General features: G+C 56.4%; 1 protein-coding gene across 3 annotated transcripts in view; it reads left to right on the top strand.

Annotated features, from left to right (window-relative positions):
* The window catches only part of PKN1 (protein kinase N1), a 23,512-nt gene extending 753 nt beyond the window's left edge, over positions 1-22,759 (top strand). For 2 of the 3 annotated variants that reach the window (XM_027050378.2, XM_053219746.1), the window contains exons 2-22: positions 3,787-4,090; positions 6,015-6,166; positions 7,293-7,419; positions 10,698-10,843; positions 11,106-11,319; positions 12,106-12,300; positions 14,119-14,228; positions 14,324-14,467; positions 16,281-16,356; positions 16,441-16,582; positions 16,673-16,766; positions 18,637-18,716; positions 18,793-18,868; positions 18,951-19,042; positions 20,441-20,617; positions 20,828-20,890; positions 21,011-21,087; positions 21,310-21,452; positions 21,805-21,912; positions 21,991-22,071; positions 22,473-22,759. In XM_027050378.2, coding sequence (XP_026906179.1) covers positions 3,787-4,090; positions 6,015-6,166; positions 7,293-7,419; positions 10,698-10,843; positions 11,106-11,319; positions 12,106-12,300; positions 14,119-14,228; positions 14,324-14,467; positions 16,281-16,356; positions 16,441-16,582; positions 16,673-16,766; positions 18,637-18,716; positions 18,793-18,868; positions 18,951-19,042; positions 20,441-20,617; positions 20,828-20,890; positions 21,011-21,087; positions 21,310-21,452; positions 21,805-21,912; positions 21,991-22,071; positions 22,473-22,676 — 2,805 coding nt within the window. In that variant the 3' untranslated portion in view covers positions 22,677-22,759. Of the gene's footprint in view, positions 1-2,043; positions 2,801-3,786; positions 4,091-6,014; positions 6,167-7,292; positions 7,420-10,697; positions 10,844-11,105; positions 11,320-12,105; positions 12,301-14,118; positions 14,229-14,323; positions 14,468-16,280; positions 16,357-16,440; positions 16,583-16,672; positions 16,767-18,636; positions 18,717-18,792; positions 18,869-18,950; positions 19,043-20,440; positions 20,618-20,827; positions 20,891-21,010; positions 21,088-21,309; positions 21,453-21,804; positions 21,913-21,990; positions 22,072-22,472 lie in introns of those variants that run through there. The other variant, XM_027050377.2, reaches the window with a different exon arrangement.

Below are 22,759 nucleotides of genomic sequence, written 5' to 3'. Positions count from 1 at the left end.
GTTGGCGGAAGTGCCCGAGTCACCTCATTAGATTGAGGAATGGGGGATCCACATGGCCACCCTCAAGACTGCCGGGTGGAACCTTATTCCCGGCTGGGGATTCTCTTGTACCTAGAACCCAACCCGGGCATGGGTGGCAGGGCTGGGTCACCCTTCCCGCACATGCAAACACACACAGATTGGCACCGACCTGCCACCCAGCCAGGTTCTCCATGTGCCACCTTGTGAATATCACAGCCTTGGACTCACCTTCCACATCTGTGACAGGCAAGGCCAGGGTGACTTCTGACTTTGGTTCAGAATCTGAGGCACATCCTCTGCCTCTGGCACCCTCATTAGCCTCAAAATCCCTCTTTTGTCCTGTGGTTGCTGTGTAACTGGGTTTTCGTCTCCTTCTGCACCTGCCCCCATCCCCTCTGTGTCTCCCCCATGATCCCCTGTCCCCCACCCCAGTCCTGCTGATGGCCTGTCAGCCTTGCCGCGGAGCTGGGCGTATCTGGTGTTGCCGATCACATAAGGTCAGACCTTGGGGCCGGGGTGGGCCGGGGTTTCTGCCTCTACCCGCAGCCCTGGGAGGGCTGTGTAGGAACCCCCTGGCGCATGCATGCACTTGGCATGTAGCAAACACGACCTGAGAGGAGGCTGTGAGTCCTGGAATGAGGCTGGGCCTGTGCTGTGGTCCCCCCTGCCATCTCTTGCCCAGTTTCTTACCCCCTCCTGGTCATCCCTTTCTTGTGCCTGCTTGGGCCTGCCACCCTGTCACTCTGTCTGTCCCGACGTGTGCCTGTCTGTCCTGTGTCCGGCAAACGGATGTCCTGTCCAGATTCCGGAAACGCCCAAAGCATTGAAATCTCCGGATGTGAGGGTCTAGGTCCCTGGCTGCTCTGGGAAGGCGGGGCAGGGAGGGAGGATTCTGGGAAGTGGACCCTCTGGACCTGGGTGTCCTGTGCCTTGGTGGGAGGCGGGGGAGCAGGGCTTCTCCAAGGCTGGGCCAGGCTTCTGATTCATGGGTTTGCCTTGCTGGCCCACAGGTGACCTCTGCCCTCTGGGTAGGAGTGAGTCACTCAAGGGAAGAGAACCCAGGAGGCTGGACCTCCCTCCTTCCCTCCCTGCTCTGCGTACTCTCAGGCCTCAGCTTCTGTTCCTCTGTGCCTGGGCTTTCCCCATTTGAGCTGGCCTGGATCTTCGCAGTACCCTGCTCTGCCTGCTAGGGATGGGATGGGGCTGGGTGGTGGGCAGGGACTGGTAGCCAGCCGGTAGTATTAGGTGAACTTGGGTTTAAATTCCAGCGCTGTCACTTTCTCACTGTATGTCCTGGATCCACTGCCTTTGCCTCTCTGAGCTGTGGTTTTGCCACCAGAAACAATGGGCCTAAAAGGGCATTCATTGTCCAAAGGGAGAGGTGTAGATGAGCCTGTGCTCTGCAGGTGGGGCTGCTGGGAAAGCCTTACTGGGGAACATGGTCAGCAGCCCAGGGTGTGAGTCTGTGTCCTTTAACACAGGGTTTCTCAGTCTCAGCACTATTGACGTTTGGCGCTGAATCATTCTTTGAGGTGGGGGCTGCCCTGTGCAGGGAAGGATGTGGAGCAGGCTCCCTGGTCTCAACCCAGTAGATGCCAGGAGCACACCCTCCCCACCCCCAGCTGGGACAACCCAGAATGTTTCTGGATGTCGCCGAACGCCCCTGGAGATGTGTGTGGGGATAACCCCCCGCCCCCCCATCTGCTGCTGTCATCTCTCTGAGCCTCAGTTTCCTCAGGATTAATGTGAGGGATGGGTAGGCTGGCGAGAGTGATACTCTTGGCATGCATAAACCCTCCCTGGGGGCAGCTGCCCTCCAGGTTGGCTGGGATCCAAGGAAGACTTTGCTCATCTGTGAAATGGGTTCTCCCAGTGGGGGTTCTCACGTATTGCGAGGCCTGCCACTTAGCTGGTGATCAGATTCTGGGCACTCCTGTTTTAAATCCCAGCCCTTACTCCTGCTGGCTGTGGGACCTTGGGGACAAGTTATGTCACCACTCCAGGCCTCAGTTTCCTTGTCTTGAAAATGGGGTGATAATAGCACCCCACTCGTGGACTCACATTAGTTGACCTAGGTGGAGCTTGTAATAACTGCTCTTATTATTAAGTCATACTTGGCCTTCAGTGGGCTGCCGGTTTGTGGGTACCATCACCCCAGAGCTCCAGCACTGGCTTCTCATGATGTGGGTTTCAAGGAGGTGGCATGGCCGGGCCCTAGCTGTGGTCACAGCAATTGGTGACCAAATTGACGGGAAGCCGGAAGTCGGGACAGCCTGCATCTGCAGGAAGGGGGCTGGCCCGTAGAAGCACTCGTATATCGGGCATGTGCACATCAGCGTCTGTGGGGTAGGCACAGGGGTGTGCACACACTTGCCTGCCTGTGTTCCGTGTACACTCCTGTAGGTACATGAGAGGGTGTATACACCCCAGTCGGCCCCTGGAGCCTGTATACACCCAAGGGAGCCTGGTCTCCATGTCTACACTAATGGGCATGTGAGGTGCATGCACACCTTTGCAAGTCCTAGGACAAAGAGCGAGGGCCCTCCCTGGTTGTCTCCTGAGAAGCAGGCTTAGTCCTAGGGGAGGCGATGAGGAAAAGGTCCTCTACATGCCCCAGAGCCCCGGAGCTGGCCCCACGCAGGGGATGCTGGGAGCTGGCAGGAAAGAGGAAGTGGCGGTCAGGAGGCCCTAGCAGGGCTGAGGTTCAGGAAGAGGGCGGGGCCCTCAGCCCGGACCCAGGATGGCGCAGGCCAGTCCCCCTTTGGACCAGGAGCTGGAGGTGGGGGCTGGGGTTGGGGTGGGGGGCAAAGAGGACCCCAGTGACACCGGCCAGAGGCCCTGCCCTTGGGACCTCTTGATTTTGGACCAAGAGGAGGAGACGGGTCCCTGGCCTGGGAGTTTTGTTTTGAAGATGAAAATATGTGGGGCTTTTTGAGGCTCCTAGGCCAGAATAGAGGAGGAAGGAGCCGGGGCGCTGCTCTTTGGGGTCCAGGTGTAGAGGACGAGAGGAAGGGAGACAGGGCTTGTCCCAGGACCTCCCAGTTTGAGGACACAGCAGGGGAAAGATGGGGTTTGTCCCCAGGATGTCGTTTGGAAGGAGGGAAGAGGAGGCTTGCCCTTGGCACTTCCCAGTTTGAGGGCATCGCAGAGAGGAAAAGGGGCCTGCTCTCCAGATCTCAAGGCCATTGTTTTGGGGGGGGGGGGAGCAGCAGCAGAGGCCTGCCCTTGATACTTGTTTGAGGAGCAGCAGAGGGAAGATGGGGCCTGCCCTGGGGACCTAGTTTTAGGGACAGCAGAGGGGAGTTGGGGTCTACCCTTGGAACCTCCTAGTTTAGGGGGGCAGCAGAAGGGAGAAGGGGTCTGCCCTCCGGACCTTGTTTTGTGGGGGGGCAGTGGGAGGTAGGGCCTGAACCTGGGGACCTTCGAATTTGGGGGGGAACACACTGGTGGGGTAATGGGGCCTGTGCTCCCGAATCCCGGTGCATAAGGAATAGATGAAAGGAGGTAAGACTGTACTTACTTATGGGGTCCCCTAGTCGGAGGGGACAGAGAAGGAAGAAGGCCCTGCCCTTGGGACCTCACAGTTTGGGGAAATCGGGAAGCGGGGACAGGGCCTTGTCTCACCTCCCAGTTTGGGGGCTCAGAGTATGCGGAGCAGGCCGGGTCTCGGAAGTCCCAGGCCCAGCTGGCCAAGTGCGGCGTGCACAGTGGGGTGGGGTCCCCCCCTCCCCCCTCCCCCCACTGACCACACTCCGTCTCCTGCAGAGCGAGCCGCGCAGCTGGTCCCTGCTGGAGCAGCTGGGCCTGGCAGGTGCGGACCTGGCGGCCCCGGGGGTGCAGCAGCAGCTGGAGCTGGAGCGGGAGCGGCTGCGGAAAGAGATCCGCAAGGAGCTCAAGCTGAAGGAGGGCGCCGAGAACCTGCGGCGGGCCACCACCGACCTGGGCCGCAGCCTGGGCCCCGTGGAGCTGCTGCTGCGCGGCTCCTCGCGCCGCCTGGACCTGCTGCACCAGCAGCTGCAGGAGCTGCACGCCCACGTGGTGCTGCCCGACCCTGCGGCCGCCGCGCGAGGTGAGCTGGGGGCTTCTCCGGAGGGGGCGGGCTTGCAGGGGGTGGGGGGGGGGCTCCGCTGCCAGGGGCCCGCCCCGGGTCTCCCAGAGCCAGGCTGGCCCGGTGTGCACGGAGTCCCCGGGAGACGCACCGGCGCGTGACAGCCTCCGGCCTTGGCCTCGGATCCCAACGAACACCCAAACCGGCCCCCAGGGCAGGGTCCTGCGCAGGCACACCGCCACCCGACCTACACGGGGTCACGTGAATATCTGAAGACTCACACAGTTGTACCAACATCCGGACAACACCCAGAGATGCTTTAAAAATTTTCTTTAGTTTTTGTTTCTTTAAAAAATTCTCGGGGCTCCTGGGTGGCTCAGTCAGTTAGGCTTCTGACTTGGGCTCAGGTCACGATCTCACAGTTTGTGAGTCGGAGCCCCGCGGTCGCATGGGGCTCTGTGCGGACAGCTGGGAGCCTGGAGCCGCTTGGATCCTGTGTCTCCCTCTGTCTTTCTGTCCCTCCCCTGCTCGCACTCTCTCTCTCTCTCTCAAAAATAAACATAAAAAAAATAACAAAATAAAAATTTTTTATTTGTGGTCAAAAAACACAACATAAAATGTATCGTTTTTTAAAAAAGCGTTATTTGTTTTGAGAGAGAAACAGAGCATGCAAGTGGGGGAGGGGCTGAGAGAGAGAGGCAGGGAGAGGATCCCAAGCAGGTTCAGCACAGACAGTGCAGATCCCAACACGGGGCTCGAACCCATGAGCCGTGAGAGCATGACCTGAGCTGAAATCTGGAGTCAGACGCTTCACCGATTGAGCCACCCAGATGCCCCTAAAAGTTATCATTTTTAAGCATACAGTAGATTCACATTGTCGTGCAAGGCATTACAGAACTTTTTATCTTGCAGCCAAAGACTCCTTCCACATCACATCAGTAGCCAGAGAGTCTCACACACAGTCAACACCAGCACCCAGATGACACTCAAGGACCCAGGCACTATCGTGTGAACACCCAGAAACTTCCATACCTCCACCCAAAGAAGCACACACACAGTCACAGCCACACACAGACAGTATCTAGAGCCTCTTGCACGTGGTTACACCAACCCCCAGAGATTGACACACACAGCTGTCCAACCCTTACAGACGTACATTGTCCCATCCACAGCTGGAGACATACACGCACAGTCAGACCAGGCCCGCAGACTCCCCCCACACCCGTACCCCGCCTCGGCCTGTCAGCAGCTGGGGACCGACGTTGTCATGGCAGTGCTTGGAGATAGCTCATCTAACACCCGGCGTCTCCTACGGTCGCATCTGCACCGAAATTCCCCCACCCCCACTCCCAAGTTACACCACCCTCCGGGACTCACACAGAGCCATGCCGGCATCTAGGGACACACCGGTCTGACTGTACCCACAGGCAGAGAGAGCCAGTGCAGGCACACCGGCTGGAGATCTGAACGCACCGTTGGGCCAACAGTTAGAAACGTGTGCATTGGGTCACCCCTGCACCCAGACCTCACGCCTGGCGTTTCGCCTAGGTATGGGAGCACGTGAGGAGACGCATACTCAGTCATGCCAACACCCTGTGGGCACAGACATAACCACACCTGAGCCCACAGGCTCTCACACAGCTGCGTGAGGAGTGGGGGGCTTCTGTATATAGTTACACCAACACCAAGGACTTATGTACACGTGGACATTTGCCCACGCTCGTTCACACCGGTCTCGTCCCAGTGCCGAGGGGGTTTCCCTGGGCGGGCTGGAGTGGAGGGGCCTTCTGGGCCCTGGCCCCCTTTTCCTCTTTCCCCTGGCCTTGGGGGCAGAACCCAGGCTGGGCAAAGGGTGGATCCTCTCAGCTGGGCAAAGCCTCTTAGGCAGATGGAGGTGAGGGCCGTTGTGACTTTGTCCTCCCCCCCCCCCCCCCCAACCTCTTAGATGCCCCTCAGTCTCCTGGTGCAGGTAGCCAGGCCTGCTCGGCCACCAACCTGAGCCGAGTGGCCGGCCTGGAGAAGCAGCTGGCCATCGAGCTGAAGGTGAAGCAGGGGGCAGAAAACATGATCCAGACATACAGCAACGGCAGCACCAAGGTAGGGGCAGCATGCATGCTCACACCCCACGTGCGTGTGCACAACCCCCATGTGCGTGCACACCGGTGAGCAGATCCCAGGCTGGGGGGTGGGAACCGCCATGCCACCTACGTCTATCTGCCCCATGGGAGGCTGGGACCCTCTGGGTTGGGGACAGAGGGACTGATGGGGGACTTGGAGGCTGGACTGCGGTGTGAGCAGCTTGTAGGGGGCATCTGAGAAACAGGATGACCGTCTCAGATGTCAGACACATGGCAGAGGCTGTGCCCCACGCTCAGTCACGCCAGAGACTCGAGGGATGTCCACATCTGGTGGTGTCACTGCTGGTGGCATCTCTGAAACGTACACACATGGTCGGGTCAATACTAACACCTGAAGACACACAGAGTCATGTCGACACTTGGGCACACGTTGGCACTGCCATAACATCTAGAGACGCAGCCGTAATGACACTTGGAGACCCGTGGAGGATGCCCACCACAGCCACCTCTAGACGTAGAGACCTACGCCATCACATAATCCCCAAGGACACACGCACAGGCCAACAGGGCGCCTTGGACACACGGACCCACAGACCATTACATTCACACCCAGAGACTGGAGGTGTCACACAGATTGGAGGTGTCACACCCAGTCCTGGTGTCCCTGGAGTCCCCTTACTGCAGCCTGTCAAACACACCCACCCAGCGACCCTTGGACTCACCCATGTGGCTGCAGTCAGGGCTACGCCCGCCTCAGGGAACACTCACCCACGTGTCTGCCGTGGTGACAGCTGACTCTAATACGGTGCCTCCTGACGCCAGGTGCGGCCCTGAGCCCCGCACACAGATGGGCTCCTTCAGTCCTCAGCCCCGTGGTGGTCGCTACTCCCCTCCCTGCAGGGGAGGAAACAGGCCCGGGGAGGCTGAGTGGCTTGCCAGCAGTTACGTGTGTTAGGGGGGCAGAGCCAGGATTCAGACGCCACGGGCCACATCTCCCCTCTCCTCCTGGGAATGCGTGGATGCGTGTGCTGTCCACACATCACCTCTGTGACACAGTCACCACGGCCCGCACGGGGTGCGCTGAGGGCCCGTGGGCAGACCCCCGCTTGCCCAGCCTTCCCCTTACAGCCCATCCCCACCTCCAGGACCGGAAGCTGCTGCTGACGGCCCAGCAGATGCTGCAGGACAGCAAGACCAAGATCGACATCATCCGAATGCAGCTTCGACGGGCGGGCCAGCTGGAGAGCCAGGCAGCCCCCGACGATGCCCAAGGTGAGCCCCTCGCCCCGAGGCACACTAGCCCGCGTCCCACCTTGCAAGAGCTCAGCTCCCGGCCCCGTCAGGGGACCCTTTCTGAGGCAGGGAGGTGGCTGTGGTCACTCACGGTATGACCGGAACCCATTCCTGACCGTCTCTGGGCCGGTTTCCCATTGTGTCCTATGTAGGGTCTGCCCTAGACCAGGTATTAGCAGACTACAGCCCGAGGACTAAATCTGCCACTGCCGTCTTATTTTTGTAAATAAAGTTTTACTGACACACAGCCATGTGCATTCGTTTACTATCTCGTGAGGCTGCTTTCGCTCCGCAGGAGCAGAGCTGAGCGGTGGCAACAGAGGCTGTGTGCTCCGCAGAGCTGAAAAGACGGACTCTCTGGCCCTTCGTGAAAAGAAATGGCGGACCCCCGGACTAGGTGGCCGCCTCGTCACGTTGGCCCCCACTGTGTAGCACTGGGGGTGTCCACAGCGTGTGTCTGTGTCCGCGAATGGGTCTGTGTGTGGATGCCCGGGGGTGACTTGAGCTGACTGCCAACCTGAATTTGTGGCAGGGTCTTGATGTGTGCAGGGTGGTAGCTGGGTCTGCGCCACTGATGTGTGTCAGTATTAATGTGACATTGTGGGGACCGGGGGCCGTGTGTGTGTCCTGGGAGCCATGACAGTTTGTGTGTCCCCCGTGTAACAGTGTTAGCTGTTAGTGGGGATTATTGTGTTCGGGCCACTGGGACAGAATGCCGTAGACTAGGTGCCTCACAAACAACAGAGATCTGTTGCTCACAGTCCTGGAGGCCCAGAAGTCCAGGATCAAGGTGTCTCGTGAGAGCCCTCTTCTGGGTTCACAGACAGCTCCCTTCCTGCTGTGTGTGTCCTTCCGTGGTGGAGGGGTGGAGGAGCTCTCTGAGGACCTCTCTTAAGAGGCCACTGCTCCCATTCACGAGGGCTCCGTCCTCATGACCTAATCACTTGCCAAAGGCGCCACCTCCTAACACATAATACCATCACATTACGGGTTAGGTTTCTTTCTTTTCTTTTCTTTTCTCTTTTCTTTTCTTTTCTTTTCTTTTCTTTTCTTTTCTTTTCTTTTCTTTTCTTTCTTTTTTCTTTCTTTCTTTCTTTCTTTCTTTCTTTCTTTCTTTCTTTCTTTTCTTTCTTTCTTTTCTTTCCTTCCTTCCTTCCTTCCTTCCTTGTTTCTTTCTTTCTTTCTTTTCTTTCTTTTTCCTTTCTTTCTTTCTTTCTTTCTTTCTTTCTTTCTTTCTTTCTTTCTCTCTCTCTCTCTCTCTCTTTCTCTCTTTCTTTCTTTCTCTCTTTCTTTCTCCTCTCTCTCCCTTTCCCTTTTTATTCCTTCCTTCCTTCCTTTCATTTTTATGAAAGACAGAGGCAGCTTGAGTGGGGAAGGAACAGAGAGAGAGGGAGAAAGAGAATCCCAAGCAGGCTCCGCACCGCCAGCACAGAGCCTGATGTGAGGCTTGAACCCTCACATGAAACCTTACATGAAACTGTAAGATGACGACCTGAGTCAAAACCAGGAGTTGGTTGCTCAATCAACTGAGCCGCCCAGGCACCCGGGGTAGGGTTTCAATATATGAATTTCAGGGGAACAGAAACATCCAGTCCATAGCAATGGGAATAGATAACTCAGATGACAGAGTGTGGGTGTCGTGTGTGTGTCTTTGAGGTAGGGGAGGTGTTAGTGTGATTGCTCATCTGTACTGGGAATACCTACATGGGCTCTTGGTGACAGTGAATGATGGTATGGTCATGTCCCTGTGCCTCTGGGTGGTATCGTAGCCTCGGGTAATGGTACGATCTTGTCCCTGTAAGTGTAAAAGCCCTGGCGACTATCTGGACATTGTGTGACAGCAGGCCTGGGGGCAAGAGTGCGGCTGTGTTTGTCAGACAGTGTGCCTGTGACTGCTATGTCTGTGTGGTTGGTGTCTAAGTGAGTGCCTGTGAGTGATAGCATGACTCTCTCTGAGTGCCAGGGTCTGAGTCTGGGTCAATATACAAGATAGTGGGACTGTCCTTGGAACCTACACCCATGGAGAGTTTGGTCTTGTGCCTCTGGTGACAGCGTGTCCTTATTGTGCCTGTCCCTTTGCCATTGGGTAACTGTGACCGTCCTTTATTGGGCCATGGCTGTGTCCCTACGACTTCATACTGGGTGTGATACCCAATCTGTTTCCCTGCAACATTTGTGCCTGTGGGTATTGGTGATGCTGTCCTGCCTGTGTGACAGTGTGATGGCATTTCTTTGCCGTCCCTGTGCCTTACCCATGTGGCAGTGTGATTATGGTTCTCCCTGGGCTGGAGTTAGGGGGCCCCAGGGGTTTTGCCACAGTGTAAATGTGTCCCATGAGGATGTTTGTGTCTTGTGATCATGTCTCTCTGCCCTGTGACAATATCCCTGTGTGGTGGTGTGGCTGAATCTTTGTGAGAGTGTGTTCTCTGCCTGTGGGTGACCGTGTGCCTACGCTGGTGACAAAGCAATAATGCCACTGTTCCCCTGTGAGTGACAGTGTGGCGATGTCTGTGTGACAGTGCCCTTGCTCTCCCAACTGCATTGTATTTCACCATGTGGATGGTCACATTCATTTACCCAGACTCCTACTGGAAGAAACGGGGTTATTTCCAATCTTTTGCTCTTAGAAAGAAGGCTTCAGTGAGTAACGATGTACGTATGTCAAGTGCAGAGGTGTTTCTATGGGATAAAGTTCCTGAACTGGGTTTGCTGGATCAAAGGGCCATTACATTTGCAATTTTGATAGGTGTGGGCAAACTGGCGCCCTTGGAAGGCAGTTAGTAAAAGTTACTTTTTTTTTTTTTTTTTAAGTGTCCCTGGGCCTGTGTGATTATCTCCTTCTGGCTATCTTTTTTTTTTTTTTCCTTCTGGCTATCTAAATGGCCACAGTGTCCCTGTGACCGTCCCTGGGATGCAAGGGGACCCTGCCAACACGTCTGTCCTTTAAGCCTTTGTTGATCGTGTCCCTGTGTACATGACTGTTCCTGTATGACAGCCTAACTCTGTCCCTGGGATGGTGCCTGTGGGTGACCATGTTTGGATGAAAGAGTGATTGCATTTGGGTGGAAGTCTGACTGCCTGCAGGTGACAGTGCGACTGTGGCACTGTCACCCCTTGCTTGGGAAAAACCTGACGCATCTTGGTGGTGGTGTGTCTGTGGCCAGTGCCCGTTCCTGCGGACACCTGCGCATCCAGGGCTGGGGTAGTCAGACCTGGGTCCTAGGCTGGCCTCACCACCCGGCGTCCCATGCCCACAGGGAGTGCAGACCTGGGGTCCGTGGAGCTGCGCATTGAGGAGCTGAGGCACCACTTCCGAGTGGAGCACGCGGTGGCCGAGGGTGCCAAGAACGTGCTGCGCCTGCTCAGCGCCGCCAAGGCCCCGGACCGCAAGGCGGTCTGCGAGGTGAGGGGCGGGACTTTGGCGGGGGCGGGGCCCCAGCGAAGGGGCGGGAATTGACCCGTAGGGCCTCCTGAGGTGAGGCTTCAGCGAGGGGCGGGACCTTGGCCAGGGGTGGGGCCTCAGCCGGGGGTGGGGCCTCGTTTTCCCGGAGCCCAGGGATAGGACCCAGGTGGTTTGAAGGCTAGGGCCAGGTAAGACTTAGCCAGGCTTGGGGAGGCGCATGCCAGGCCCCACCCCTAGCCCCACTCTGTCCCTCCCATTACAGGCCCAGGAGAAGCTGACCGAGTCCAACCAGAAGCTGGGGCTGCTGCGGGAGGCTCTCGAGCGGCGCCTCGGGGAGTTGCCCGCGGACCATCCGAAGGGGCGTCTGCTGCGCGAGGAGCTTGCTGTGGCCTCGTCGGCAGCCTTCAGTGCCCGCCTGGCGGGGCCCTTCCCTCCCACGCACTACAACACCCTGTGCAAGCCCGCGCCACTCACAGGTGGGTCCAGACCTCCCCCACCCAGACCCCGCCACCGCGGCTCTGTATCCTCGACTTCTCCCCAAGCCCTGAGAACCTCAACCTAGATCTCCGCTTTCCCCACGCCTGTACCCCATCCTACTTCATTCTCCATGCATCCCAGCTCTGTAGTCCGGGTCCCCACTTCCCTAGGCCCCACAGCTCTATGCAGTCGACTTCCGGGCCCAGCTTGTCCTCTGATTCTGGACTCTTGCCCCCATGCCCACCATGTCCCCATCAGTACCCCTTCTTACCCGGCCCTGTTTTTCCCTCCAGCCATAGCCCCCCAGTCCAAGTCCCGCAACCCCTCATTCTCAGAACCCTCAGCCCTGAGTCTGCCCCCACCCTGCAAGGCCAGCTAGCTCCTTCCTCCCTAGACCCCTCAGCGGTTACTTCCCCCTTAGATCAGCCCTACCCTAGACCCCTGACCCCTTCTGGGACCTCTGGTCAGCTCCCTGAGTCCTACCCTCAACGCCCTAGTCCAATCTGGCTCCCATTGCCTCATCGGCCCGTGCCCTAAACCCGTCTTCTGTCGATAACCCCCAGCATCCAGAGCCCCTCCCCAGCCTGGCCTACCCCAGCCTCAGCCCTGCCCCTTCTCCCATATTTCTCACTTGTGGGCATCCCTGCATCAGACCCCCTGCCCCACCCCCCCACCCCGGTTGTCCCTCACCGACTTCCACCTGTGTGCTGGCCACTTCTGGATATGCCCACTTCGCCTTTGGCCTGTGCCAGATATGGGCACCTCCTGAGCCTACCCTCCCTCAGGGACCCTGGAGGTGCGTGTGGTAGGCTGCAGGGACCTTCCAGAGACCGTACCCTGGAGCTCCTCACCCTCGGTGGGGGTGCCTGGCACCCCCGACAGCCGCACCACCTTCCTGAGCCGCCCAGCCCGGGGCCTTTACAGCCGAAGCGGAAGCCTCAGTGGCCGGGGCAGCCTCAAAGTGGAAGCCGAGAACACCAGTGAGTGGGCACTGAGCCTTGGAGGGATGAGATGGGGCGGGGATCCTGGGATGTCACATGCTTGTAACACTTTATTTATTTATTTTGAGAAAGAGACAGAGCATGAGCAGGGGAGGGGCAGAGAGAGAGGGAGACACAGAATCCGAAGCAGGCTCCAGGCTCTGAGCTGTCAGCACAGAGCCCGACGCGGGGCTCGACCCCATGAGCTGTGAGATCATGACCTGAGCCAAAGTCAGACTCTCAACCGACTGAGCCACCCAGGCGCCCCTAGAACTAGTACGTTACCTTCATTAGGGTAGATATTGTTTTAAGAAAAAAAAAGAAAATACAAGTGCTGGGGAGGATGTGGAGAAACTGGAACCCTCGCTCACTACCGTTGGGACTGTAGAGTGCTGCAGGCTCCGTGGAAAGCAGGATAGCAGGTCCTCAAAAAATTAAACATGGCATTACCAGCAACCCCTCTTCTGAGTACACACCTCAAGGAGTTGATCTGTGGACGCTCATGTCCACGGCGGCATTATTCCCGACAGCCAAGTTGTAGAAGCGACACAGGTGTCCGCTGACGGATGATCGGATTAGCAGAATGCGCTGTGTATGTGCCGCGGGGTGGTATTCCACCCCCAAAAGGCAGCCTCAATACTGACACGGGCTACAGCATCGGCGAACCTGAGGGCGTTAAGCTAAGTGAAACAAGCCCGTCACAAAAAGACACGTTCTGTACGATTCCACTTCTCTGAGGTGTCGAGACTAGTCCAGGTCACGGAAATGAAAGAAGGGTGGTTGCCAGTGGCTGGGCGGGAGGGGAGAGCAGAGAATTATTGTTTCACGGGGACAGAGTTTCAGTGGAGGGAGACGAAAAACGTTCTGGAGATGGATGGGGGTGGTAGTCGCACAACAGTGTGAACGGAACACTTCAAAGTGATTACAGCAGTAAATTTTATGTTACGTGAATTTTACCCCAGTTAAAAAAAAAAAGGCATCCAAGAAAGTAGGTACAAAAGAAGAAGAATAATGGAGCAAACACCCATGATACCACCACCCAGGTCAAGTCAAGCAATAGAACTCTCTGGAAACCCCCCTTCCCTCTCCCCTCCCATTCTAGCCCCTTCCTCTGTCCAGAGGTAGCTACTCTCCTGACGTGTGGTTATCATTTCCCTGCTTTTCTTTGTAGTTTTAGCACCTATATACACATCTCAAAACAACATAGTTTAACCTTGCCTGGTGTTTGAACTTTACATACACAGAATCATACAGAACGTATTCCATGGTAATGGCTTCTTCCACTTAACATTGTTTGGGAGACTTAGCCATATCATAGCATGAAGCTATAGTTTATTCATTCATTTTAACTCCTGTTTAATAGCCTGTTGTCTTAGACTGAGCCGTAACAAACTGCTGGGGCTTTTTAAAGTAAAAAATAGTAAGAGTTGAATATCAGCTAATAAGACTATACTATAGTTTATATGTTAATTCTCCTCTTGATAGATATTTCTAGTCTGGGGCCAATGTAAGCGTTACATATGTGCATTTCCCAATGTAAACTGCATGCATTTTTTTAGGATGAATTCTCAGGAGTATATTGCTGGAAGTTGCATATAGAGTAAAAGCGAATTTGGGTCCCTACCTCACACCATACACAGACATCAACTGGAAGTATATTAAACACCTTAACGTGAAAGGCAGAACCATAAAGCTTTGTCACGATAGCACGGTGAACATGATGGGGGGAGGAGAGATTTCTTTACTAGGATAGGAGATATGATCCCCCCTACACACACCCCAAACATTTTCTGATACCCTCCCCACCCCTCATTCCAGGCGAGGTTAGCACTGTGCTCAAGCTGGATAACACAGTGGTGGGGCAGACCTCCTGGAAGCCGTGTGGCCCCAACGCCTGGGACCAGAGCTTCACCCTGGAGCTGGAAAGGGTGAGCTAGGTGGGGGGGATGGCAGGGCCTGGAGGAGGAGGGTTCTGGACCTCAGGCACCCCAAGTGATGGCTCAATTCCTCTCCCTCAATTGAGGCCCGGGAACTGGAGTTGGCTGTGTTCTGGCGGGACCAACGGGGCCTGTGTGCCCTCAAATTCCTGAAGTTGGAGGATTTCTTGGACAACGAGAGGCATGAAGTGCAGCTGGACATGGAACCCCAGGGCTGCCTGGTGGCCGAGGTACAGCCCGACCCCTGAGCACGAGAAACTACTTTCCCACATGCTCCCATTGTCCAGAAGGGAAGAGATGTTTGGGATTCATCTCTGAACCTTGATAGAAAAATGTATGTAATTAGTGACATCAGTGACACAACGTAAGCTGGGGTTGGTTTTGTTCTGAGGGGAAAGGATTGACCAAAAAAAAAAAAAAAATTGCAAAATTTTGCCAAGCCCGAAAAGAAAAGAAAAACCTGGTGATGTGTCAAGGAGATTGCTATCAGAGCCACAGCAGACTAGAGAGAAAGCCCTTCTGCAGTGCTGTTAGGGTTAGGGTCTCAGTCGGGGTACCCCACCCTTGGTGCTGTGGCCAAGTGCGCCCCAGTGGGCCGGATCCTTCTCGGTTTGCGCGGTCGGGTGTTGAGCAGCACCCCTGGTTTGCACCCACAGGAAGCCAGCACCCACCCCCACCCCCAGTTGTGACAATCAAAGATGTCTCCAGACATTGCCAGTGTCCCCTGGGTGAGGGCCCGCGGTCTAATAAATGACATTCCTAGCTGACCCCTTGTGGTGTGAGCCACACCCTGTCCTAAGTGCTTTGCCGGTTTTAACTTGTTAATCCTCACGAAGACCCACTTCAACCCAGTTCAGAAGCTATCCTCCTTAGTCACATCTGAGCGGGGAGAAAACAGAGGCACCGAGTAGGAAAGCCCCTGGCCCTCTCATCAGCCAAAAACTTCCTCAAAAGTGCTTTAAGTTTGCCCCTGACACATATACATGTGCCCTGTGTGTGTGGGAATCCGTGCCTCGGTGTGGGAATTCTGACATGATCTCATAATCGAGGACCGCTGGCGGAAAAGAGCAGGGACCAGGGCTGACTCGAGCGGCAGGGCAGTGAAATTGTTCTTCCGTTAGGGAGACCGGCCAAAACCCAGCGGGTGGCTGGGTGGGTAGCGGGGGTGCGAATTCTGAAGCAGTCCTGCTCGCCCTCGAGGTCTACTTATAGCGTTCTGTTTTGTTTCTCTGCCTCCCCAAAAGCACCAGCCGATAGAACTTTCTACAGTTCTGTGGTCTATGAGCCTACAATAGTCGCATTGTGTGGTAGATGGAAATGCTGTATCCAAGCCCCGTCCAACACAGCAGCCGCCAGCCACGTGAAGCGTGGCTAGCCGGACCAGGGAACCCAAGTTTTAATGTTCCTTTAAATTTTTCCTGAATTTAAATAGCCCTTCATGGCTAGTGGTGACCATATCGGACACGCATAAGGTCACACGGTTCTGTGACTTTTAGCGCCTTACTAGAAGATGCAACCAGAGTTGGGAGAATGGTGCCAGACCGGCGGCTCCCCCACATGGGTGGCACCGGCATCCCCTGGAGAGCTTGTTGACACACGGACTGCTGGGCCCCTCCCCCGTATTTCTGATTCAGTGGGTCCAGGTGGGGGGCCCAAGAATCTGCATTTCCGGCAGATTCCCCAGGTGATGCTGCTGGTCCGGGACCACACTTGGGGAATCAGGACACTCGAGGACGTAGGACCTTGCTGGAGCTGAGTGTGCATCTTGTTGGGTCAGACCCCCCCTCTGCACCCCTGGAGGAGGGTTTGGTTGCCTGCTTCTTGGCTTTCCAAGATGGGGTTTCAGGAGGTAGCCCTGCCAGGCCATGCATTGTTTTTTTAGCCCCTTAGTACCTTATAACTTCTTAATACTCTGTGTTTGGATGTGGGGCCGCAGTGATCAGAACCCCCAAAACATATGGGTGTGCACACCTCCTCTCCTAAGGGCTTCCCCCTGTGCCTAGAGGTGGGGGCAGGTTCTCACCCACTGGCCCCTCTCCCCAGGTTACCTTCCACAACCCTGTCATTGAGAGGATACCCCGGCTCCGAAGGCAGAAGAAAATTTTCTCCAAGCAACAAGGTGAGGAGGGGGTGAGCAAGGCAGAGGAGAGGCCAGGGGTCCCGGGAGTATCATGAAGGGTGATGCCTGCCCCCATCCCTCCAGGGAAAACATTTCAGCGCGCTAGGCAGATGAACATCGATGTTGCCACCTGGGTGCGGCTGCTTCGAAGGCTCATTCCCAATGCCACGGCCACGGGTACCTTCAGCCCTGGGGCCTCTCCGGGACCTGAGGCCCGGTCCACAGGGTAAGGAGGGAGGTCCCTAGGGTCTAGGCTGTCCCTGGTTGCTTGGCAGGGTGCTGGGTCCCAGACAAACCCTCCTCCTGTGTTCTACAGCGATATATCTGTGGAGAAGCTGAACCTTGGGGCTGACTTGGATAGTTTGCCCCAGAAGAGTCCTCTGGGCCCTCCTTCCAGCCCGTCGAGCCTGGTGAGTGTCCCACTCATTTCCCCCTGGGCCTGGCTTAGGCAGCTTCAAAGATTCCTCCTCCGGGCCTCTTTCCCAGCTCAAGGCCCAGAGACCACCGGGAACTTCCCTGGGTCGCACATCTCTTCTAGAAGCAGGGTCCCACTCTCTATTCCTGAATAAAAACATGAGCTCAGGAGCCAGGCCACCTGGGTCCTTGTCCCTGCTCTGCTATTTATCAGCTGTGTGACCCACAGCAAGTTGCTTCGCCTTGCTGTGCTCTGTGCACTGGCCTGTAAACCAAGCACGTTTAAGACTCAAGTCAAGGACAGAAGTCAAGATAGTGGTTTTCTCTGGTTGCGGGGGGGAGGCGGTTATTGATAGGAGGGAGATACAAGGGAGCCCGTCAGGGTCATGGCGATGTTGTGGGTCTTAATCTCGGGCAGAGATCAGCACAGTTTTTCCATAAAGGGCCATTGCAGAAAGCAGCCACACATGATACATCCATACGCCAGCGGGCGTGGCTGGATCCTGGCACAACCTCGCTGATGGACACTGAAGCTTGAATGTCATATCACTTCCACAGATCACAAAATGTCACTGTCCTTTTGATTCTCCACCCCCCCCCCCACTTTAAAAACGTCAAAGCTATTCTTAGCTCACAGATGGTGCAAAACATGATTTACCCACCCCCGGTCTGGGTGCCACGCACCCAGGTGGACACGTGTGTGTAAGAGCTGGCTCCCTTGAGTGCATTTTACACGTTGCCTAAAAAAAAAGAAGAATAACATATGCTTCTGGATTATATTTATAATAATAATATAATGACAGGCACCATGAGATGAGTTTGGCAAAACAAAATCCAAAAGTTTCATACCACCAAATGCTGGGCAGGAGGCGGGGGAACAGGCAGTCCGTGGGAGGCTCGCAAATTGTTGCACCTCAGAAGGGCATAGCCGGCTGAGCTAAAAATGGGACATCGTCTCGACCCAGGAGTTCCAATCCTGGACGTGCACACATGTGCGCATCCCGGAAGTTCACTGCGGCAGCTTTGTGTGGGCAGAAGTGAAAACGTCAGAGTCCGTTTGTAGGAGCCAGTGCTAAATAAATGACAGGTTGGAATAGTACGTGGCTGTGACATATGCGCAGTGGCGTAGGATAGCTTCTAAGACAGGTTGTCCGGTAGGAACGTCCGGATTAGGATATTGTCAGTCGTGGGAGCCAGGAAAATGGAGCCTCTACCATCAACGTTTGCTTGTAGAAAATCTATCTAGAAAGGCACTCAGGAAATCCTTCATGGTGGCTGGTTCCGGGGAGGGGGGCTGGGGCACGAGAGGCCGGTGTTTCCCACCACACACCTATCCGTGCTGATTGGATTTTTACAGCCGTGTCTGCAGTGGAGGATGATGAACCGGTAGTAACATGTTCCCATTTGCAGTATTGATCTTGACTCTTTCCAAAGTTCCATGCACACGTGGGGTAAAGAATTAAGTGGCTCCCAGGGCACATACCCATCAAGGCAACAAGTAGGCAAAATGATAAAATGTATTTACGGCATGAAAAAAAGCAGCGAAAGGGGACGGGGAGTATGTGTGTCTCGGGGAGGGAGGTTCTGTGAGTTGTCTGATAGGCTGACCAGCTGACCATCTGCGAAGGTGACATCCCGATAAATGCCCGGAGGCAAGGGAGGAGCTGTGCAGATGCTGGTGGGGAAGAGAGGACTCCCCACCCTGGTTGGAAGGAATAGTCTGGGCAAAGGACTTGAGCTGGTGTGTGCACAGGACAGTGTGGCAGGAGGGGAGTGAGCATGGGGGCGAGCGGGAGGAGAGGCGACATCAGGCGACTAGAGTGCAGTTATATTATGGGGTGCCTCTGACCCCCGTCTCTGCTGCAGAGCTCCCCGACCCAGGAAACTGCCACCGCTCCCGAGCTGCCTTCGGAGACCCAGGAGACCCCAGGCCCCGCCCTGTGCAGGTGACACCCCTCCCCCGCTCCCCACCTGCCACCCCTGCCTGCCGTCCTTGTCCCCACCGTTGTCTTCTCTCCACAGCCCTCTGAGGAAGTCACCCCTGACCCTCGAGGATTTCAAATTCCTGGCAGTGCTGGGCCGGGGTCACTTTGGGAAGGTGAGGCAGGGGGCAAGGAGTTGAGGGAACTGGGGGTTCCCGGGCTGGCCACGAAGGTCCTCGCTGTCCACCGTGGTTCCAGGTGCTGCTCTCTGAGTTCCGGCCCAGCGGGGAGCTGTTCGCCATCAAGGCTTTGAAGAAAGGCGACATTGTGGCCCGAGATGAGGTGGAAAGGTGGGGAACCAGCTGGGGCCCTCCGAGAACCTTGGTCTCTTCTTCTGGGAAGTGGGAGACAGAGCAGTCCCCTCTTTGGAGCTGCTGTGACAGTGATTTATAACAGCCACTTATTACTAAGCCAGCACTTAAGATGTTAACAACTCTTAGAAAGTGCCCACTGTGCGCTTTATGTCCAGTAACTCATGACAGTCCTATGCGGTAAATATTACTGTTCCCCTTCTGCCGATAACAGAGAGGTCGAGCAAGTTGCCCAAGGTCACAAAGCCAGTAAGCAGCAGGTCAGGGATTCAAATCTAGGGACTCGGACTTTTAAGCCCGCACTCCTTTTTTTTTTTTTTTTTTTTAAATGTTTGTTTCTTTATTTTGAGAGAGATTGGGAGAGAAAGAGGGGAATTCCAAGCAGGCTCCACACTCAGTGTGAAGGCCCAATGCGAGGCTCGATCTCACGACCATGAGATCATGACCTGAGCAGAAATCAAGAGTCAGATGCTTAACTGACTGAGTCACCCAAGCACCCTTGAAGGCTGTACTCTTCATGGCACCATTACACTGCGCCTGCTTTGGGGTTAGGGCCCTGGGTCCAAATCCCACCTCTGCCACCAATTTGCTTAGAGGCCTGGGAGAAGTCACTTTGCTCTTCTGATCCCCAGCCTCCCCATGTATAAAAGGGGGGTAATGATGCCTTTCTTGCAGGGTTGTCAGGTAGATTAAGTGAGGGGATGCATCTAGAGCATTCTACACAGTATCTGCTCCCCCTGTAAAAATGCCCAAGAGAGACCCTGATTGTCCCTAATCTTCCTGACATTTTTTTTTTTGTTAATCAGGAACCCAACTCAGACAGCCTTAAGCAAAAGAGGAATTTATTGCTCTGGATCAGAAAAGTGTAGGGGTGCGTTGCCTTCAGGCATGGCTGTATCCAGTTGCTCAGATGACGTCTCGCTGTCCTCTTTCCTCTTTGTGGGCTTTGCTTGCAGTCATTTCACTGGGGGCAGAGAGAGCCCCCTACCACAGCAATTTAAGGTTCATCTACCAGTTTTAGCCCTTCTTCCTTAATAATTCCAGCAGAAATCCTGAGGTTGAGCCCCACTAGCTTGGCTCGACCATTCCTGAACCAATTCCTGGCCAGGAAAATGGGGTGCTCCAATTAGCCCACCCTGGCTGTTCCCTAAAGGGATGTCTGGCAGGGTGGGGGGGGGGCGCTGTTACTAGGATGATAGATGGATTCTGGGTGCTTGTTTGGCCGCTGAGGTTCAGAAATATTAAGCAACTTGCCTCAGGTTGCACAGCCATTCGAGGCCCCCAGCAAATAGGTGATGGCTGAGGACTCCGGGGAGTGTGGGGCTTGGGGGTGGGGGACTGCTGTGGTCTCTGACCCCTGCCTGCAACCCTGCCTAGCCTGATGTGCGAGAAGCGGATCTTGGCGGCGGTGACCAGAGCAGCACATCCCTTCCTGGTGAACCTGTTCGGCTGTTTCCAGACGCCAGAGCACGTGTGCTTCGTGATGGAGTACTCAGCCGGCGGGGATCTGATGCTGCACATCCACAGTGACGTGTTCTCTGAGCCCCGCGCTGTGTGAGCCCCCCGCCCCCACCCCACGCCCCGCCCCCGGAGAGGCTGTGGCGGCCCTCTTCCTACCCTCCACCCTTTGGCCCCTGCCTTCTTCCCCCAACCTCCTGGAGTTCTGGGAAGCTGGGGGGCTTTGGGGGACGTGAGAGCCGGGTTTCTGTGGCCTGCCTTCCTTGCCGGGAGGCCTGGCCCCGTCACAGGATCTTCTCTCTGCAGCTTTTATTCGGCCTGTGTGGTGCTGGGGCTGCAGTTCCTGCATGAACACAAGATCGTCTACAGGTGTGTGCCCGTGTGTGCGTGTGCTCCTGTACACACGCTCTGCCCACGGGGGGCCCTCAGGCTTCAGGCAGGGCCCAGACCCCCACTCATCCCTCTTTACGTCCCCCCAACCCATCACAGGGACCTGAAGTTGGACAATTTGCTCCTGGACACCGAGGGCTATGTCAAGATCGCAGACTTTGGCCTCTGCAAGGAGGGTGAGGGGCGGGGCTGGGATTTGAAGGGCTGGCCTTTGGGGATTAGACAGAGTGGGGAGGGAGTGGAGTCCCCAACCCCACCTGGGCCACCCCCAACCCTAACGCTGGGGTGGGGCTGACTGGCTAGGCCACCCCATGCTGGGCCGGGCTGGGCTACCGCTGGGATCCCCACCTGTAGCTGGGACCCCCACCTGAAACCTCATGTGGCCCTACTGCCCCCAGGGATGGGCTATGGGGACCGGACCAGCACATTTTGTGGGACCCCGGAGTTCCTGGCACCTGAGGTGCTGACAGACACATCTTACACGAGGGCTGTGGACTGGTGGGGGCTGGGTGTGCTGCTCTACGAGATGCTGGTTGGAGAGGTGAGGCCCCAGGCTGCTCCCACCCTGCCTGACTCTGGGATCACACTGGGAACTGCTTATGCCTGGGGGAGGGGGGGGAGGAGGGGGGATGGGGAAGAGGGAGGAGCGGGGGGGGGGGGAGGGGGGAGCGGGGGAGGGCCGGTGGGGAATCATACTGTGCCTCCATGTGCTGTGTGATGGGGGCAGGTGGCTTTGCCTCCCTAGCCTCAATTTCTGCGTCTCTAAAATGGGGTACTTACCTTCCCACATCAGTCAGCCCCCAGAAGTAGCTGGGAGTAGACGGCTCAGGTGGGGCTGGGAGGGGAGTGGCCAGAGGAGGGGCCTAATTCACCCTGGCTCTCCCTGTCCCCAGTCCCCGTTCCCAGGGGACGACGAGGAAGAGGTATTTGACAGCATAGTCAATGATGAGGTTCGCTACCCACGCTTCCTGTCGGCCGAAGCCATTGGCATCATGCGCAGGGTGAGGAGCCCCCGACTTGGGCCTGGGGAGGGGCTCTGGGGCCGGGACGGGGAGGACTGACACCTCTCCTCTCCCCAGCTGCTGCGGAGGAATCCAGAGCGGAGGTTGGGGTCCAGCGAGAGGGACGCAGAGGATGTGAAAAAGCAGCCCTTCTTTCGGGTAAGGTCCCCCCAAGTGCCTGGCCAACCCTCCCCCCACCAGAGACCTGGTCAACCTGGTCACCCCGTCCCCCAGGGCCTGGTCATTTCTCCCGTACCAAGACCTAGTCACTTCACCTCCAACATTGTCACCTCCGTCCCCCCCCCCCCCCACTCCCACTGACCCTCCTACACGCACATCTGCGTGAACCCAGGCTTCCTCTCCCCCACCCTTGGGCTCCCCATGCTCACACTGTGACCCTTATTGGGCTGCCAGTAAGGATCACATTTTATCCCTCTATCTTATGACTCCTTATGTCAATCCCCCAGATGCAGGGCTGGTCAGGGCACAGGGGCTGGTCGCTCGGGCAGTCTGCTCGCCAGCCTCTCCTGCTGACTTCTGTCTCTCCTCCGCCCCTGCAGACACTGGGCTGGGACACTCTGCTGGCCCGGCGCTTGCCACCTCCCTTCGTGCCCACGCTGTCAGGCCGCACGGATGTCAGCAACTTCGATGAGGAATTCACAGGGGAGGCCCCCACGCTGAGCCCGCCCCGCGACGCGCGGCCCCTCACGGCCACTGAGCAGGCAGCCTTCCGGGACTTCGACTTCGTGGCCGGGGGCTGCTAGCCCTCTCCCCTGCCCCTGCCCCTGCCCTGACCAAGCTCTTAGTAGTTTTTAAAAAGGCCTTTGGGGTTTGCCCCACCCACGCA

Source organism: Acinonyx jubatus, chromosome A2 (genome assembly GCF_027475565.1).
Source record: "Acinonyx jubatus isolate Ajub_Pintada_27869175 chromosome A2, VMU_Ajub_asm_v1.0, whole genome shotgun sequence".
Lineage (NCBI taxonomy): Eukaryota > Metazoa > Chordata > Mammalia > Carnivora > Felidae > Acinonyx > Acinonyx jubatus.
This window is presented reverse-complemented; position numbering and strand designations above follow the sequence as displayed.